At 50.5% G+C, this 16198-nt stretch overlaps 4 protein-coding genes across 7 annotated transcripts; 3 read left to right on the forward strand and 1 right to left on the reverse strand.

Moving 5' to 3' along the window:
• The first annotated feature begins 248 nt into the window (after positions 1 to 248).
• On the forward strand, positions 249 to 3349 carry PV06_06768. Of its 2 annotated transcripts, XM_016407923.1 has the most exons (4): positions 249 to 1258; positions 1309 to 2170; positions 2264 to 2576; positions 2628 to 3349. In XM_016407923.1, the coding sequence occupies exons 1-4, from the start codon at positions 851 to 853 to the stop codon at positions 2773 to 2775; spliced, it is 1731 nt and encodes a 576-aa protein (XP_016261403.1). In that variant the 5' UTR covers positions 249 to 850; the 3' UTR covers positions 2776 to 3349. The 2 variants fall into 2 exon arrangements, with proteins under 2 accessions (XP_016261403.1, XP_016261402.1); XM_016407922.1 differs by having other exon boundaries at positions 1309 to 2576.
• Positions 3330 to 6425, forward strand: PV06_06769. Of its 2 annotated transcripts, XM_016407924.1 has the most exons (4): positions 3330 to 3643; positions 3784 to 3925; positions 3991 to 4102; positions 4151 to 6425. In XM_016407924.1, exons 1-4 carry the CDS (start codon positions 3635 to 3637, stop codon positions 6102 to 6104), a joined length of 2217 nt encoding a protein of 738 aa, XP_016261404.1. In that variant the 5' UTR covers positions 3330 to 3634; the 3' UTR covers positions 6105 to 6425. The 2 variants fall into 2 exon arrangements, with proteins under 2 accessions (XP_016261404.1, XP_016261405.1); XM_016407925.1 differs by having other exon boundaries at positions 3991 to 6425.
• Positions 6426 to 6685: 260 nt separating this feature from the next.
• PV06_06770 lies at positions 6686 to 11095 on the forward strand. 2 transcript variants are annotated; one of them, XM_016407927.1, is made up of 2 exons: positions 6686 to 10646; positions 10764 to 11095. In XM_016407927.1, exons 1-2 carry the CDS (start codon positions 6941 to 6943, stop codon positions 10868 to 10870), a joined length of 3813 nt encoding a protein of 1270 aa, XP_016261407.1. In that variant the 5' UTR covers positions 6686 to 6940; the 3' UTR covers positions 10871 to 11095. The 2 variants fall into 2 exon arrangements, with proteins under 2 accessions (XP_016261407.1, XP_016261406.1); XM_016407926.1 differs by having other exon boundaries at positions 6686 to 11095.
• Positions 11096 to 11224: 129 nt separating this feature from the next.
• On the reverse strand, positions 11225 to 13044 carry PV06_06771 (uncharacterized protein). Its single transcript, XM_016407928.1, has one exon. The coding sequence runs from the start codon at positions 12974 to 12976 to the stop codon at positions 11471 to 11473; it is 1506 nt and encodes a 501-aa protein (XP_016261408.1). The 5' UTR covers positions 12977 to 13044; the 3' UTR covers positions 11225 to 11470.
• Between the last annotated feature and the right edge of the window lie 3154 nt (positions 13045 to 16198).

Raw genomic sequence — 16198 nt, forward strand, 5'->3', positions numbered from 1 at the left:
CTAGTCAACTTGGACAGGTCAATGACATCTTCTCGTACTCTTGCTTGTCTTCCGTATCTCGGTCAGTAAGAGTCCAAAGCGGTAATGAGTGGCTGTAGCAGCGGGAAAGGCAGGCTTCCTAGGCCCAAAAAAACATCCATGACATGTCCGGGCGCTCTCCAGGGCCTGAGGTTGCCTGTACTTTTAATTACGAGGTAAATAGTGGTACCTCCGGGAAGGGACATTGGGAGGGTCTAACGGAGCATCGTAGTTAAAGAACACCCCCGTCGGGGCTCAAAGAGGCGTAGATCTTGGCAGGGTCTGTCCTCGGTGTCTGCAGTCAATGGTGCAATCCGTCTTCGATCTCCCCCTCCGGTGCTTCTCATCCATTATTCATTCTTCTCCTACTACCACTGCCCGCGAGTTGAAGCATCTGGCCGCAACAGACAACCCTCGCCAGACCTTTAACTTCTCTCTTATACCTCTCGTCATTCCTTCGCCCCTATCAGGAATCGTTTATCTTGGTCAGGCACTGCCATCATCCTTCCGTCCAGCCTTGTTATTATCTCAAAGGGTGCGCTGACCGCCCCGCCTATCCCGCACCCTTACTTCTACCCACTATTATTATTCTGTCATATTCAATTCATCTTTTTCCCAAGCAGTTCCTGTTACTATTGAACATCTTTGCGCTATACTTCGCGCCTCTTGCTACTGCCATTCGCACGCAGTAGAGGGAGGCATCATTCAAAGCCATCTGTGGGAGCATTAGAGCCGCTCCGCACTTCCCGACCGAACAGATCGCTCGCTCCAGCCAGCCGGCCCTGTTTGCAACTGAGACAAAAGGCAACCCATCTGTCCATTCTACCTTTCAATGTCGCGTCGATCTACAGAAGGTCTCTTTCTCTCTCCGGATCAGCAAGAATTGCTTATGGCGGCGTTGAACTCGAACAAATCCTTGAACCAGCAATCTACTCAAAAATCCACCCCCCAAAATCTTAACTTCACCCCCAACATGTCTGCTCCAGGCTCTGCCACACTCGACTTCAGTGACGACAGTCCTTTTCTCGATTTCGACCCCGAAGCCGATTTTGGCGATGAGAGTTTTGATTTTGATGAGAATGCTCGCATGATTGGGGACATCCCCGGCGAGCTTCATGATAAGAGGAAAAGCATTGATGGCAAAGATGACGATGATGAAGGAGGAGGGAAAAGACGTGAGGGTGAAGACAAGACTGCCAAAAAGCCTGGCAGGAAGCCTTTGACCTCCGAACCCACCTCTGTATGTATAGTCCGAGCTTGACGACGACAGAACTAATCATTGAACCACAGAAGCGCAAGGCTCAGAACCGAGCAGCTCAACGTGCCTTCCGCGAGCGGAAAGAAAAGCATCTTAAGGATCTCGAGACGAAGGTGGAGGACCTCGAAAAAGCCTCGGAGTCCGCCAACCATGAAAATGGTCTCTTGCGTGCTCAGGTCGAGCGCCTGCAAGTTGAACTGAAAGAATATCGCAAGCGTCTCTCGTGGATCAGTAGCAATGGCTTGAATCGCTCGCAGCCAGTTGTCACTCAAGGACGAACTAATCCTGGCGTCAATAGCCAAAATGACTTCAAGTTTGAATTCCCCAAATTCGGCGATTTGCCACCGATGCCCGCGACAAACCTCTTCGGTTCGAACTCTCAGAAACCGCAGACCACAGCCTCCAGCCGAGCATCGTCAGTCGCCACACCTAGTTCGACCCAGGCAAATGGGAATGCCAACAATCGTAGATCACCATCGGCCTCACAGAACCAGCCTGCTAGGTTTGGGTCCCTCAGTCAGTCTCCATTGAGTACTGGATATTCGGCTTCACCACGGCCCCAGACAGCGCATAAAGAGCAGCAAGGGAGCGTTGATAGCTTGTCAGGTCTGTTCAGTCCTTCCATCCTCGAGGCAAGTCGGCATGCTTCGATGAACGGCTACTTCCTTCAGAATAACTATAACAACACCAACTATAACGGCCAAGGCAACGGCTCTGGATTACATTCAAATTCGAGCATGTCCACCCATGATTCTCCCAGTTCGTCGACAGAGTCACAGAATCATATCTCCTCGATTGGTACATCCCCAGAACCCAGCCTCAACTCTCCAGCGAACAAGATCAACGAGATTGGCCTCAACCCTATCCATGAAGAGAACCCGCTTTCATTTGGAGGTAAGGACCTCTGCCAGCAACTCCAAATGGCCTGTGGCTGCGCGGACGACCCTGTACCTCCCATCTTGAACATGTCTAACGGAGTACCTTCAGGCTTGAGTCAGAATACACAGAGCTTGGATGGCACTGGCTTTGATTTCATGGCCCAATCAAATAACAACACATTTGATCCGGTTCTGTTCGGAGACTACCGTGAGACACAAGACAACATTCTATCACAAGATTTTGGGGCTTTCTTCAATGACGCCTATCCATTGCCCGATTTGGGGAGCCCGCTTCACAACTACACAGATCTCACGACAGATCAATCCTCGAAACAGAACGATCTCATGAAGATGGTCGAGGCCGCCAAGAACGAAGAAGTCGTGCCCGACAACGACAAGCCCATGACTTGTAACAAGATATGGTCAGTACACGTTCGTGCATCGCAAGTACAAGTAGCTAACTTTTCGTGCAGGGATCGTCTTCAGTCAATGGAGAAATTTCGGAACGGCGAAATTGATATTGACAATTTGTGTAGCGAGCTACGTTCGAAGGCAAAATGCTCCGAAGGTGGTGCTGTGGTGGATAAGAGAGATGTTGACAAGATCCTGGGTACAGCTTGAAACATCTGTTCTGCATACTGGTCATGTACGAAGCTCTCGGGAGTTTATGGCTGAAGTCTTCGGGGACATATGATACCATCATGAAAATGGAATGAAAATGGGGAATGAATGACCTAGGTGCGTGACATTTGGGTCTATATCGTATTGTTTAGTGGAGTTGGGAGGTGATTGTGCCTTCAATGTACCAATTTTGTGCGATCTGGGCTCTTCTCGAAGTCATGACGCTCTTTAGGAGGTATTATATCTCCAGACAGCCATATATCAGATCTGAAAACATGAAAACAATGTGTAACTGAATGATTCGTTGTTCCCTCGCCTTGAGAAACCCGAGTCGAGCAATAGGGGGTAGTGGACGGCCAGGCACCTAATTTGTGGTTCGCTGACACCCAGCACTGAGATAAAGATGGAATCATGAAGACTAATTCCAATCCAGCAGTCCTTACCTCTGTAGTTGCTTTGTATACAAGGCCATGCACTGAGCACCTGGGCATAGACAGGCAGTAATAAAGTGAGGCGGTGATGCTGTTCTCGGGGTTAACGAAAGAGGTTAAGCGGCAGTGCCAAGCTGACTCTCAGACAGATGGAGACTGGCGCCATTTGGACGATGTAGCTTGTCGCTTTTCCTGGGGGTGAATACTCTCATTGTTGTAGACATTCTCATTTTTGTTCTACTCTTCGGCTTAGTATCAGCCTCTTTCTTGTTTTTGGCCTTTGCGAGATCCTTGCCACAACAGATCCCTCCGCGCAAACCATATATTCACTAATTCTAATCGATTCACCTCCTGGACCTTTCTGCCGCGCCCCCAAACCCGTGCTTGCGCGCTCAGAGATTCTTCCACCACGAACTTCACATCCAGTGATGGCTTCTGTGAGTCTTCATCTCCTTCATACCTTCTCGTCGTTGCCTCTCTTTTTGATCTAAGCCCCGTCATCACAATGTATCGATCCAATGCTGGAACAGGCCTTATGCCTGTTGCTGTACCGCCACTAATCCTGCGCCGTCAACAGCCTCGACCTCAATTCCCAAATCCAGGCTATCTACCCAACGGTACTTCTGGCCCGACCCCAGGAGCACAGGCTCTTCTTCCCAACAATGGCCGAGTCATCCAGTCCGGTCCTGTCCGCGTCCTATGCATCGCCGATGTGAGAGGTGAGTTGAGTTATACCTTTCCCTGCTATGCTGAGCCTATCTGACGAACCCTTTCACCTGCACAGGAAACCTCCGATCCCTGAACGACCTGGCGAGGACTGCGAGGGCCGATTACATCCTACATACCGGTGATTTTGGTTTCTACGACCACACTTCATTAGAGAGAATAGCCGAGAAGTATGGAGACCAATTCACTCCAAGATCAGCATACTGAACCGAATTTAGGACTCTGAAGCACGTCGCGCAATATTCACCTCTTCTCAGCGAACCTGTCAAGCGACAGATCGCTCAGCCGAATCCATCGCGACCGGTCAAACAGATGTTTTCGCCCGATCAACTCCCTCTTTCGGAGCTGCCTCTCCTTTTGAATAAGCAGATCACCCTCGACGTACCTGTCTACACGGTATGGGGCGCTTGTGAAGATGTGCGCGTCCTCGAACGATTTAGATCGGGGGAATACAAAGTTGACAACCTACACATCATTGACGAAGTCAATTCAAGATTACTGGACATTGGTGGTGTCAAACTGCGCTTATTGGGTCTGGGAGGTGCCGTCGTCATTCACAAGCTCTTTGACAATGGCGAAGGCAAGACATACATTGCAGGGGGTCAAGGAACAATGTGGACGACGCTGCTGCAAATTGGTTCTCTGATCGATACCGCCAACCGTGTCTACGATCCCTCAGAAACCCGAATTTTCCTGACTCACGCCTCGCCTGCGAGAGATGGAATTCTCAACCAACTCTCCGTCACACTCAAGGCCGACTTCTCCATCTCCGCTGGTCTACACTTCCGTTACGGCAGCTCTTACAACGAGTTCTCCGTGAATCCTTCCCTGGACCACTATCGTGGCAAGCTGGCTGCTTCAAAGGCTTCGTTCCAGGATGTGTGGGAAACAGTCAAGATGGATGTTGAGCAAGCCATCGAGTCCAACGCAAGTCACAAACAACTCCTGCACAGTGCTTTGGATATCATCGAAAAGATGCCTAGCACTGCCAACGGAGGCAATCCATTCGGCGGTCCAGTTGGTGGTGGAGGTGCCGCAGGTCAAGTGGACGAAAGTGCATTCAAAAACATGTGGAATTTCAACCTTGCCGATGCTGCCTTTGGCTATCTTGTTCTGGAAATTGAAGGGGGTCGCATTGGCACAGAAATGCGCGCCCAAGGCTTCAACTTTGCCCACCGCGGCAAGCAACCCAACATCGGTCAGGCCGGTCAGCAGCAGCAGGTTACATCTGCACAACAAGCTCCGGTCCCAGCACCACCTTCCGCCGCTCCAACCGGTCCAGGCCAAAACCGCACCCCTGCTTTCCCGGCTCCGGTTCAGCCTTTCCCACAACAGCAGAAGCCCGGGCAACAGCAAGGAAGAGCCAACCAACCAAGTCAACAAGGGCCAGGTGCAAAGGCAGCCACTCCACCAGTCACAGGATCTCCCGCACCACCTGTCACTCAAGGAAAACCCATGACGCCCCAGCCATCGAGCGCCGCAGTGCCAGCTACTACCTCGTTGGATGCCAAGCCCATGCTACCCGCTACGAACGGTAGCAGTGCAGATAGGGCAGCTGACAGTGAGGCGTCCAAAGCGAAGACTGCGGCCCCTGCTATTGAGCGCAAGGCGCCTACTGCCCTCTATATGTCGTTTGTGGACACGGAGGAGGCGGCCAAGGAATGCGTGGCAGAAGAGGACCGAGAGAAGGTCAAATCAATTGTACGGATAGGAAAGTTCGGCAATTGGAAAGTTCAATTTGAGGATCACGAAACTGCCCAAGCTGCTTTGACACGCTCTCAAGCCGAAGTATTGAAACACAAAGGTCCCAATGGCAAGCCTCCTAAGGTTATGTTCTTTGAGGAACGAGGCGGTGGAGCCCACCAGCGTGACAGCCATAGTCAAGGCGGTGCGGGAACCTGGCAAGGCAGCAGTCGAGGTGCTTCAGCTGCAGGCTCTGGACCTTCCCGAGGGGGTTACCAGAGTGGAGGAGCAAGTGATAGCGAAGGTGGCCGTGGTCGAGGCGGGTTCCGCGGTCGCGGTCGTGGCCGTGGCGACGATCGAAGTGGCCGAGGTGGCCGTGGTGGACGAGGAGGCTTCAACAAAACGGCTGAAGGAACCTCAGACAGCCGACCATCCAACGACTCCAAGTCAAATGACTCCAAGCCACCGGCAACTTCAGGTGATAGCTGAGTCTGTCGACACCGTGATTTCACCATATCTTATTGAGTCTCGAGTATGGAGAGCGAAGGAATCCCCGGCGAGATTTTTCAGCGAAATGGTCGGGTTGTGTGCATTATGAAGGCGCCATAAGGATGTCAAAATGGTGGGTACTTTGGCCGGAGTAGAGAACAGGCTGAGGTTCCGACCAGGACATGGGGGTTTCCTTCTGAGGCTTGGAGGCACTTCCTTCAACCATGTGTATTCTACCCTTTTTCTTCTTGTTAGAAAAGAGAAAAGTCAATAGTGAGCTGGAGCAAGAAGCGGATATCCAATGGAACAGATTAAAGAAGATTTGAGAGAATCAACGTAATGTTGTAACAATGGCCCTTTAGGCCCTGTAGGCACAAAATAGACGAGTGCACTCGTCCTCCGTACAATACGGAGTACGTGGGCAAGGCTGGGGAGGGCTCTATAGGCGCAAGCAACAGCCCGGGGGGTTCCCCCAATACAGTATGCGGTATGACGGAAGCGCAGCGGAACTCGGGCCCGTCCTTGTACTGGTGACGCACTCGGTTTCTTGCTGCAAGGCTAAACTCCAACCACCTGTGACTCGTTGGTCCTGCGTCTCGAACATTTGTAAATACCTGCTTTGGAAGTCTACAAACAAACCATATTGCATTCTCCCTACATTCTTTTTTGGCTACACTTCTTTTTTTGATCTCCTCAGTGATTCATCCGGACTTTTGCTATTCGCCTTGCGCGGACTCTACCGAAACACTCCAGTGCATAATGCAGCACGCCGATTGTTCCTCCCGGTGATACCAAAGAACATACATACCCCTTGACCATCCACGACGCCCTGTAAAATGCGCTTCTCCACCAGCGCTATTGCAGCTTTGGCTGCTTTTTCCTCGATTCCTCTCACCATTGCCTCCGTAGGCACCCCTCTTCACGAAGTCGGTCGATGCGCAATACGAGGTCACTGTGGCAAACAAGGGTTTTTTGGATCTGACTTGCCCTGTCCCGACAATGACAAAGCATCTCCTCCTTCTGACACACTGCGCGAGAAGTTGGTTGACCTCTGCGGAACGAAATGGGAGGACACCGATGTGTGCTGTGAGGAGGATCAGGTCGATACTTTGAAAAAGAACCTCAAACTAGCAGAGCGCATCATCGCATCGTGTCCAGCTTGCAAGGAGAACTTCTTCAATATTTTCTGCACCTTCACTTGTTCGCCGGACCAGTCCCTCTTCATCAATGTGACGGAAACTGGAAAGGCTAGCAATGGAAAAGATGTGGTGACCGAGCTTGATAACATATGGTCAAAAGAATATCAGAGTGGATTTTACGACAGTTGTAAAGAGGTCAAAAATGGCGCCAGTGGTGGTAAAGCCATGGCTTTCATCGGAGGCGGCGCGGAAAACTACACCGAGTTCTTGAAGTTCTTGGGCGACAAAAAACTCCTGGGCAGTCCGTTCCAGATCAATTTCCTGGATGAAGCACGGCATGATGATTCAGAGGGCATGAAACCAGAGGATCCTCGTGTCTATGCCTGCAACGATACGAACCCGGATTATCGGTGCAGCTGTGTAGACTGTCCTGCTGTGTGCCCAACATTAGAGCCCGTCAGTTCAGCCAAGTCTTGTCACGTCGGAAAGCTGCCGTGCCTGTCTTTTGCAGTGGTCATCATCTACTCTGTTGCACTCCTCCTCCTCATCACGGCCATATCTGGTCATGTGGCATATCGGAAACATAAGCAGTGGAAGAGTGAGAGACTACAATTATTACAAGATGCTGCACCAAGCGATGATGAGGACGAGGGCGATCTTGTACACAACCCCGGACTTCTAGAGCGACCTCAAAGGAATTACTATTTGAACCAGGTCTTCGACCGAGCCTTCAACAAATTGGGCGGTTTTTGCGCTCGCTACCCGGCCTTGACAATCGGTACTAATATTGTCATTGTGGGACTTTTGAGTATAGGCTGGGTACGATTTGAGGTCGAAAGAGATCCTGTTCGGTTGTGGGTTAGCCCTAGTTCCGATGCAGCTCAAGAGAAGGCTTTTTTCGATGCAAACTTTGGTCCGTTCTACAGAACAGAGCAGGTTTTCCTCGTCAACGATAGCTCTCCCACCGGCTCTGTTCTCAACTATGACAACCTCGACTGGTGGTTTGATATTGAACAGCGCGTCTCTCGCATGATGACACCCGAGAATGGCATTACACTCAAGGATGTCTGCTTCAAGCCGACCGAATCGGCTTGCGTTGTTCAGTCCGTCAGTGGATGGTTCGGAGCTGGTTTGACTAGTGACTGGGAAGATCAGATCAATCTTTGCGCTGCCCATCCCGGCGACCAAAGATGCCTGCCCGAGTTCATGGACCCACTCCAGCCTGGTCGTGTCTTGGGAGGGTATGATAACGTTGACAACATCACCCAAGCGAAAGCAATGTTTACTACATGGGTTGTCAACAACGATCAGCCTGGAACAGAGGGAGAGGCCAGAGCTGAAGAATGGGAACGTGCTCTTAAGCATGAACTGCTTATTTACCAAGAAGCTGCGAGATCTCGAGGCCTCCGACTATCTTTCAATACTGAAATTAGTCTGGAGGAGGAACTGAACAAATCAACAAATACAGATGCCAAAATTGTGGCCATCAGCTATGTTGTCATGTTCATCTACGCCTCTCTTTCTTTAGGATCAGCCAGTCTGTCACTCAAGTCTCTTCTCGGCAATCCTTCCAATGCTTTGGTTCAATCCAAGTTTACCCTAGGCGTGGTTGGTATTGTCATCGTCCTGATGTCCGTCTCTGGCTCGGTTGGCTTGTTCTCCGCAGTGGGTGTGAAGGTCACATTGATCATTGCGGAGGTCATTCCATTCTTGGTGCTCGCGGTCGGCGTGGACAACATCTTCCTCATTGTTCACGAGTTTGAACGAGTCAATGTCAGTCATCCAGATGAGGAGATCGATCAGCGTGTCGCAAAGGCACTTGGCAGAATGGGCCCCAGCATCCTCCTCTCGGCATCGACAGAAACCATAGCCTTCGCTATGGGTGCATTTGTTGGCATGCCGGCTGTCAAAAACTTCGCCGTGTATGCCGCAGGGGCAGTGTTCCTGAATGCATGTTTACAAGTGACAATGTTTGTCTCCATTCTGGCGCTCAATCAACGACGAGTGGAGAGTCTCAGGGCTGATTGCTTCCCTTGCATCACCGTACGCGGTGCCAACTCCGTCAGCATGCCTGGAGGGCATTTCTTCGGATCTGATGAAGAGGGCTGGCTGCAGAAGTTCATTCGCAAGTCATATGCCCCGACACTACTCGACAAGAAGGTCAAGACCTTTGTGGTGGCGTTCTTCGTGAGTATCTTTGCCGCCGCCATTGCGCTTCTACCGGGGATTCAACTCGGGCTAGACCAGCGTATTGCACTGCCCAGCGACAGCTACATGATTCCGTACTTTAATGACATGTACGCTTATTTTGGGTCCGGTCCACCTGTGTACTTTGTCACGCGAAATGTTAATCTCACGGAGCGAGCACATCAGCGGCAAGTCTGCGGACGCTTCACGACTTGTAATGAATACAGTCTGGAGTATATTCTCGAACAGGAATCGAAACGACCAGAAGTCAGTTACATCAACTCCGCAACGGCCAGCTGGGTGGATGACTTCTTCTACTGGCTCAACCCTATCAGTGATTGCTGTAAAGATGACAAAGGAAACACGTGCTTCAACGAAGGAGAGTGGAACATTACACTCTCTGGCATGCCGGTGGGTGAAGAGTTTATCAACTTCGCAAATAAATGGATCCGTGCACCAACAGACGAGGAGTGCCCCAACGGTGGCCAAGCTGCGTACTCAACTGCGGTGGTCATTGACGAAGAGAATGTGGATATTCCGGCCAGTCACTTCCGGACGTTCCACACCCCGCTCAAAGGACAGAAGGACTTCATTGAGAGCTATGCCGCAGCAAAACGCATCGCATCAGAAGTGAGCGACAAGAATGAAGGGATTGATGTGTTTGCGTACAGCAAGCATTATATCTTTTTCGACATGTACAGCAGCATTGTACGACTGACGGCGACTCTGGTCGGGGTTGCGATTCTGATCATCTTTGTCCTCAGCTCGAGTCTACTTGGCAGTATCGCAACAGGCGCAGTGGTGAGTGCCAGTGTGGTCATGATCGTCGTGGATGTGATGGGTGTCATGGCCATTGCGGGCGTCAGTCTCAATGCTGTCAGTCTGGTGAACTTGGTGATTTGCGTGGGCATCGGCGTCGAGTTTTGCGCACACATCGCCCGGGCGTTCATGTTCCCCAGCAAGAGCGTCATGGAGCGAGCCCGGCACAAGTTCCGTGGTCGCGACGTGAGAGCGTGGACTGCCCTGGTCAACGTGGGTGGCAGTGTGTTTAGTGGGATTGGAGTCACCAAGTTTCTGGGTGTCGTGGTGTTAGCATTCACGCGGAGTAAGATCTTTGAGGTCTATTACTTTCGTGTGTGGTTGGCTCTGGTTGTGTTGGCGAGTGCACATGCCCTGGTGTGGTTGCCTGTTGCTTTGAGCTTTCTAGGAGGTGATGGTAAGTCTCTTTTTTGTTTTGTTTTTTGTCCTGCTGTCTTGCAAGACATGATTATCTGTCTGTGTTTGACCCCCGACAAATTGCGAACTTTGACTGACCATGATTGTGTGACTTTAGGATACATCGATCCAGAGAGCGAAGGAGGATTGGAGGAGGACCTTGCGAGTAGAAGGTATAGAAGCCTTTTGCCGGATGACGATTATGACTCGGATGAAGAGTATTGAGCAGTTTTTAGCTCCCTCCTGAATGCAGGGTACATTGGAAGAGTCACCCAGCATCAGGATGGTGGTAGACTATCTAGTAACATTGTCATTGTGGTGTGGCATTTCAGATGGAAGATGGTTCAGGTGTATGAGTGTGTAGGGAAAAAGGGGAAGGACAGAGAATACCTTACTCTATATACAAAGAAAGACCAGATAAACAATAACCACATATTACAAAACTTGAAATCGTGAATTATAAAACAAAATTTGAAGGAATCGTGAAACAGTGTTTCTATGTCTGTTTCATCGCTGATCATAGGTACCTTAGGTACCTTGTACAGTGTACGGGATAGGGTGTATGGTGTATGGTATACCTTTCATGGCTCATCATACTTTCTTGTCTCTCAACACATGACTACCTACCTAGGGATCAAAGAATGACTCTCTGGTAGAAATCATACCTACTGTATATACTAGGTACTGTATACGTGCTCTCTTTTGGACATTGTCGACACCCAAATCAAACCACGTCTACCAAGTCGAGACTATCTCTTTCCTCGGTACACACGCCTCTTTGAGAACTTGCTTCATGAAAGGTTCGGTTCCAACCAGCCAACTCGCTCAATCATCGTCCCCCAGCTCAAGAATTGTCGTCGTCATGGTGGAATCCGGAGGCAATTGATTTCTCGACGGTGTCCCAAGTCTACTGCTGTTTTCATCATCGTCATCGTCATCATCGTCATCAGCGCCACCGAGACGCCGGCCACCACGGACACCAGAAAGTCTCTCCGCCTTGAATTGTTTCCTGCCCTCTGTGGTCGAAGGGATCACGGGGCTAGATCCAAGACCGACTGGTCTACGGTGGGTGCCTTGTACGTCGAGTCCGTTTTCGTCTTCATCATCGTCAACATCACTCGTCGCCGTCTCCTCTCGGTTCTTCTTGGCCGCGAGCGCTAGGAGTCTCTGGACGCGTCGTTTCAGGACCAGGTTCGGTTCAAGGTCGTCTCTGGTGAGGGGGACATTGCACTCGGGACACTTGACGGTGCGAGTTTGCATTTCCCGCTCGCGCCGCGACCGTTCCGAGCGGTGGGTGATCTGGCTCAGCTCGTGCAGCTGGTCGGAACTCAGGGGCGCGTGGTCGCGCGAGGTCCGGAGCATGCCCAAGATGGCTTCCCTTTCGTACGAGTGTTTGCATTTTTGTGACGTGACGGGGTCCTGGAATGGGAGGAGCGTGATCGGACACTTGATTCGGGTGGTTTCGCGGGCGATTTCGACGTCGCTCTCGTCGGAGGACTCGTCACCATCGCCACCGCCGCCACCGCCGCGCCGAGGCCGTTGCGACAACAGAATGTCGCGGCCTTCTTCGGCGGCGAACCAGAGACCCGGGTCGGGCATGGGCGGCTGCTCTTCACCCGGGTGCAGGGCGTCGTAGAGCATGCGTCTGAAGCCCGCGTAAAAGTTGTGGTGTGCGTATTTCTCGGTAGGGGTCTTGCTGGACCACTCTCGGTGTTGTTTCTGGAGGGCCTCGGACAACAAAACGTGCGGTGTGTCGGCTGGACGAGGGGCAGCGGGTTGGGATCTTGTCGAGTTTCGGGTTGTCGTTCGTGATGGACGACCTCCTTCGTCATCCTCATCGTCATTTTCGTCGTCCTCGTCGTCGTCGTCGTCGGGAATGGTGCGTCGTGTAGGAGAGAGCGGTGTGGGATTGTATGATTGTTGGGTCTGTGTAGATGATGGTCCATCGGCCTTTCCTGCGGCCTCTTTGATCGCGTTGGGTAGATCTTCCAACCAGATTTGATGGTCGACTATCGCGCGGATGCTCATGTCCATTTTATTCGTGAGCGTCTCTACCTTGGCTTGGAATTCTTCAAAGTCCCGCTCCGCATCATCGTGACCTTCATCGTTTGCGTCCCGTCTCTTCCGGTGTTTGTCATGTTTAATGCGTCGGTCGTAGCCTATCTCGTTCAATTGGTCGACCGTCTGGGCGAGATGCTCCGAGGCATCTTTGAGATATTTGGCGAGTTTTGTGGTCAGGGTCTTGTCTTTGGCTAGGGCTTGAAGAGATGCAACGGCATCCTCGTTCAGAGGGGCACTCAACGGCTGTGGTTGAATTGCACTGGTCGCCATATTTATGTGAGTGGTTATAGCATAGGCAGGTAGAGGCCCACACAGGGCTCTGGAGTATCTAGTTGTCGTAAGTGTCGTTCATGCCTCTATCGCAGTGTTCGGTTGCCTCGTCACTGTGGTCGAGACGCGTCGTTGGCTGCGCGTGCAAATTAGTTCAAGAAGGGAAATCTAGCCGGGCATCGAAAAGGACTTGTCAGACGACTGACTCAATGTGAAGAATTCTGTGTGGAAGCAGAAAATTCCGATTGTCAGACTATCAAGGTTAGTTCGCACTCGTCTCCAGGCAAACTAGACTACATTTCCTTCCACGTAGGGCAAGGAAGAATTGGTTCGCAGACAATACTCTCATAGTTTCTACACGGGTCTCTACTCGATTCGATGAATCGTCTGCCATCGACGTACAGCGCCTCCGAATAATGTCCCAAAAGCAGATCCTGAAGAGATGATATGCATGAGTCCAAGGTAGATCCACTCCAACGACCTGAAACCGTAGCCAGGTATATTCAAGGCTTGTGAAGCAGGAAGCTGAGTTGACTATTCGCTTCGCCATGGTATAAGTACTACGGTCGACTTCTTCAACTGGTGTTGTGTGCTTCGTGAACTCTTCAACTCCTCGAATGCGCAGCCTTGCGCTAAATATCAAAACGCATGCTTGGCAAGCAGCATTCATTTCTCAACCTCCTCAGTTTCATCACCTTCCACTTCCACTATTTTGTATTGGACTCAACTCAATCATTGTCTCGTGTATCGCTGAGCCCCTTTGATGTCTAACAAACCGTCGATTGTCACTTGAACCAGCAATTTCGATGACTATGGCGGTCTTCCCAATGCCAACCACCTTCAAGTCGGAAAATCTCGACCCGGGTTCAAGTGGTATCAATTTTTGCCCGCACCCAAACAAGTCCTTGAAGGCGGCCAGCACTTTCATAGATGATATCGAGAACATGGTCATCTCTGGTCTCGCAGAGGGGCCCAAATATGTTGGCAGCACGATCCGTAACCAACATTCTGCTCACTCTCACTTGGCCAGTCAGCCTTACCTGGTAATATCAAAGCCACCACTCACTTACTCCTTTCCCTTCTCCTCTCCTTCTTTTCCTTCAGACATACCATACCCGGTCTGCTTTCCTCTTGCCATGCAACGTGTATTGCTAAGCACCAAGCTATGAAAATCATATCATGATCCAGACGTGGCTCTTCGGAATTTAAAGTCAACCGCTGCCGATCATTTCCCATCACTCGTGCTGACCATAGCACTTCATTTCATCTTGGGTACTGTGTCGACTTGCACTTCACGTTCATTACCGACATTCATCTGTCTTACGGATCTGTCCACTCCACAGAGGACATCCGACTTCGCGCTCTAGTCTGTTCGTTCGCAGCAATTTGTTTACTCCTGCAACTGATCTGCTGTCACCAGCAGCCCGGCCTGCTTCAGATACCTTGCCAATATCCAAAGCATTGTTTCATGTGATCTTTGTGCAACGATGCCGAGTTTTCTCAACTGGTACAGAGCGGCGATGGGCGCGAACATCTCAAAAAGCGATGAGGACGCTATCATTGTGAACAATGATGTTGAAGTCGTCAGTTCCTCGAGCTCATCTTCGCAAACAGATCTCACATCTGTACAAGAACTTCAGGCATCGACGTCTTCAGTGCCGCCGACACCTTCAATTGAGTCCGCACATCCATGTCACCGTCTCCCTCCAGTGGAGAGTAGGGAAGCAGTTCGAAACCAAGCCTCTTACATTCGTTATTGGCAGGCGGTAGATGGCGAAGGCGATCTATACGAGTCTGGACCCGTTGATCAGTGGTGCGCAACCCAGTCAGTCGACCAAGATGACAGCAATGAAGATTTGTCGCCGAATCGACTTAGTACACCTACACAAGCACTGCAAAATAACTCTTCTGAGAACACTACAGTCAAGCAGAGCACCTCACCGCCGAACAGCCGAGGATTGTCACCCTGGATCGGACGGTCTCAACGAACCTGTCGTCTGATTGTCACCGAAAAGGCTATCGAAATTGCGCTGTATCGGTCGAACTCTTCTGATGATCATTTCCGACCGGCTGGGTATCAAACATCCTCGGCTTATGAACAGGATGATACATTCAAGGAAGGGGCTGGGTGGTCTTTCAGAATACTAGAGGAGACAAAGAACATTCACAGGTTGACGCAACACCAGTCACACGGTTTGTCTGTTAAGTGCGCTAGTACCGGCTCTGTTATTGAAGCTGTAAGTTCTCATCCTCTTTTCTATCTACATTCATATTGTCATGCATACTGACATTCTACATTTTATCCGATTCAAGGCCTCAGGTACCACTTGTGTTGAAGATGGCTTTCCACCCAATGATTTGTGCCAGGAGAACTTCTCGTTGTATCAGGACGAAGACTTCGATAACAACGAACAGCTCAACGAGAAGGGTATTGACCAAACATTGCCTGACAAGTCATCGGAACTTGAGGAAGACGAAAAGTTGATCAGAAACTTAACGCTTGTGCAGCCTGAAAATATCGTCCTATTCGAAGCAATTCGAGCTTTTGATCAAATCCCCTCGAGACTTGACGACGAACCTGAGGATGAGAATCTAAAAGCAGCTCGACAGTGGATGCTGCGGGATCAAGCAGAAGGTGCCCAACGAAGTAGGGTGCTACGCGAAAAAGCACTACGGCGTCGAAATCTTTGTGAATCGACCCCTAGTCCCCCTTTTCTCGAAGTTGAATCGCATTCTCCTTCTCACGAGAGTATGTCGAGGTATCCATCTCCCAAGGATGACACTGATAATGCTCTAGGCGTCTCTAAGAAAGAGGTAGAAGTGGATGATATCGCCGACATACGCCTGCTTCCTACTTCTGATAAGCAAGTACTCTGTGAGGAGAATTCTTCTCGTGACTTAAACAAGATATACTCTTCCCGGCCGATGTCAGGATTTGATCTACTGGCTATCAAACGTGGTACTGAGTTGAATATCCAAACCCCGAGCAGAATAGACAGAGGAGAATCCGAGCCTAAAGTGTCGATCTCTGTAAAAAAGGGTCCGGATATTACCTTGCCGGCAAATTTTGATGCGTATGGCGAAGAAGAACAAAATATCGTCGTGAACCATGAGACTGCTAAGGAGAGGAAAAGAGACCTGGATGCTATCGAAAGAGCAATATACTGGATGGGATATTTGCGTTGTTGTGGACCTTTCAATGAGAAAGATCGAAACGATATC

The sequence above is a fragment of the Exophiala oligosperma genome (genome assembly GCF_000835515.1).
Source record: "Exophiala oligosperma strain CBS 72588 unplaced genomic scaffold supercont1.6, whole genome shotgun sequence".
NCBI classification, from domain to species: domain Eukaryota; kingdom Fungi; phylum Ascomycota; class Eurotiomycetes; order Chaetothyriales; family Herpotrichiellaceae; genus Exophiala; species Exophiala oligosperma.

Bases quoted from the DNA above. Each gene is read 5' to 3' on its own strand.
- PV06_06769 (XM_016407924.1), top strand. The intron at 3,926-3,990 runs GTGAGTTGAGTT...TCACCTGCACAG, and splicing joins ATGCATCGCCGATGTGAGAG to GAAACCTCCGATCCCTGAAC. The intron at 4,103-4,150 runs GTATGGAGACCA...AACCGAATTTAG, and splicing joins TTAGAGAGAATAGCCGAGAA to GACTCTGAAGCACGTCGCGC.
- PV06_06771 (XM_016407928.1), bottom strand. From the start codon at position 12,976: ATGGCGACCAGTGCAATTCAACCACAGCCGTTGAGTGCCCCTCTGAAC.
- PV06_06768 (XM_016407922.1), top strand. From the start codon at position 851: ATGTCGCGTCGATCTACAGAAGGTCTCTTTCTCTCTCCGGATCAGCAA. The intron at 1,259-1,308 runs GTATGTATAGTC...ATTGAACCACAG, and splicing joins TGACCTCCGAACCCACCTCT to AAGCGCAAGGCTCAGAACCG. The intron at 2,577-2,627 runs GTCAGTACACGT...CTTTTCGTGCAG, and splicing joins ATGACTTGTAACAAGATATG to GGATCGTCTTCAGTCAATGG.
- PV06_06770 (XM_016407926.1), top strand. From the start codon at position 6,941: ATGCGCTTCTCCACCAGCGCTATTGCAGCTTTGGCTGCTTTTTCCTCG.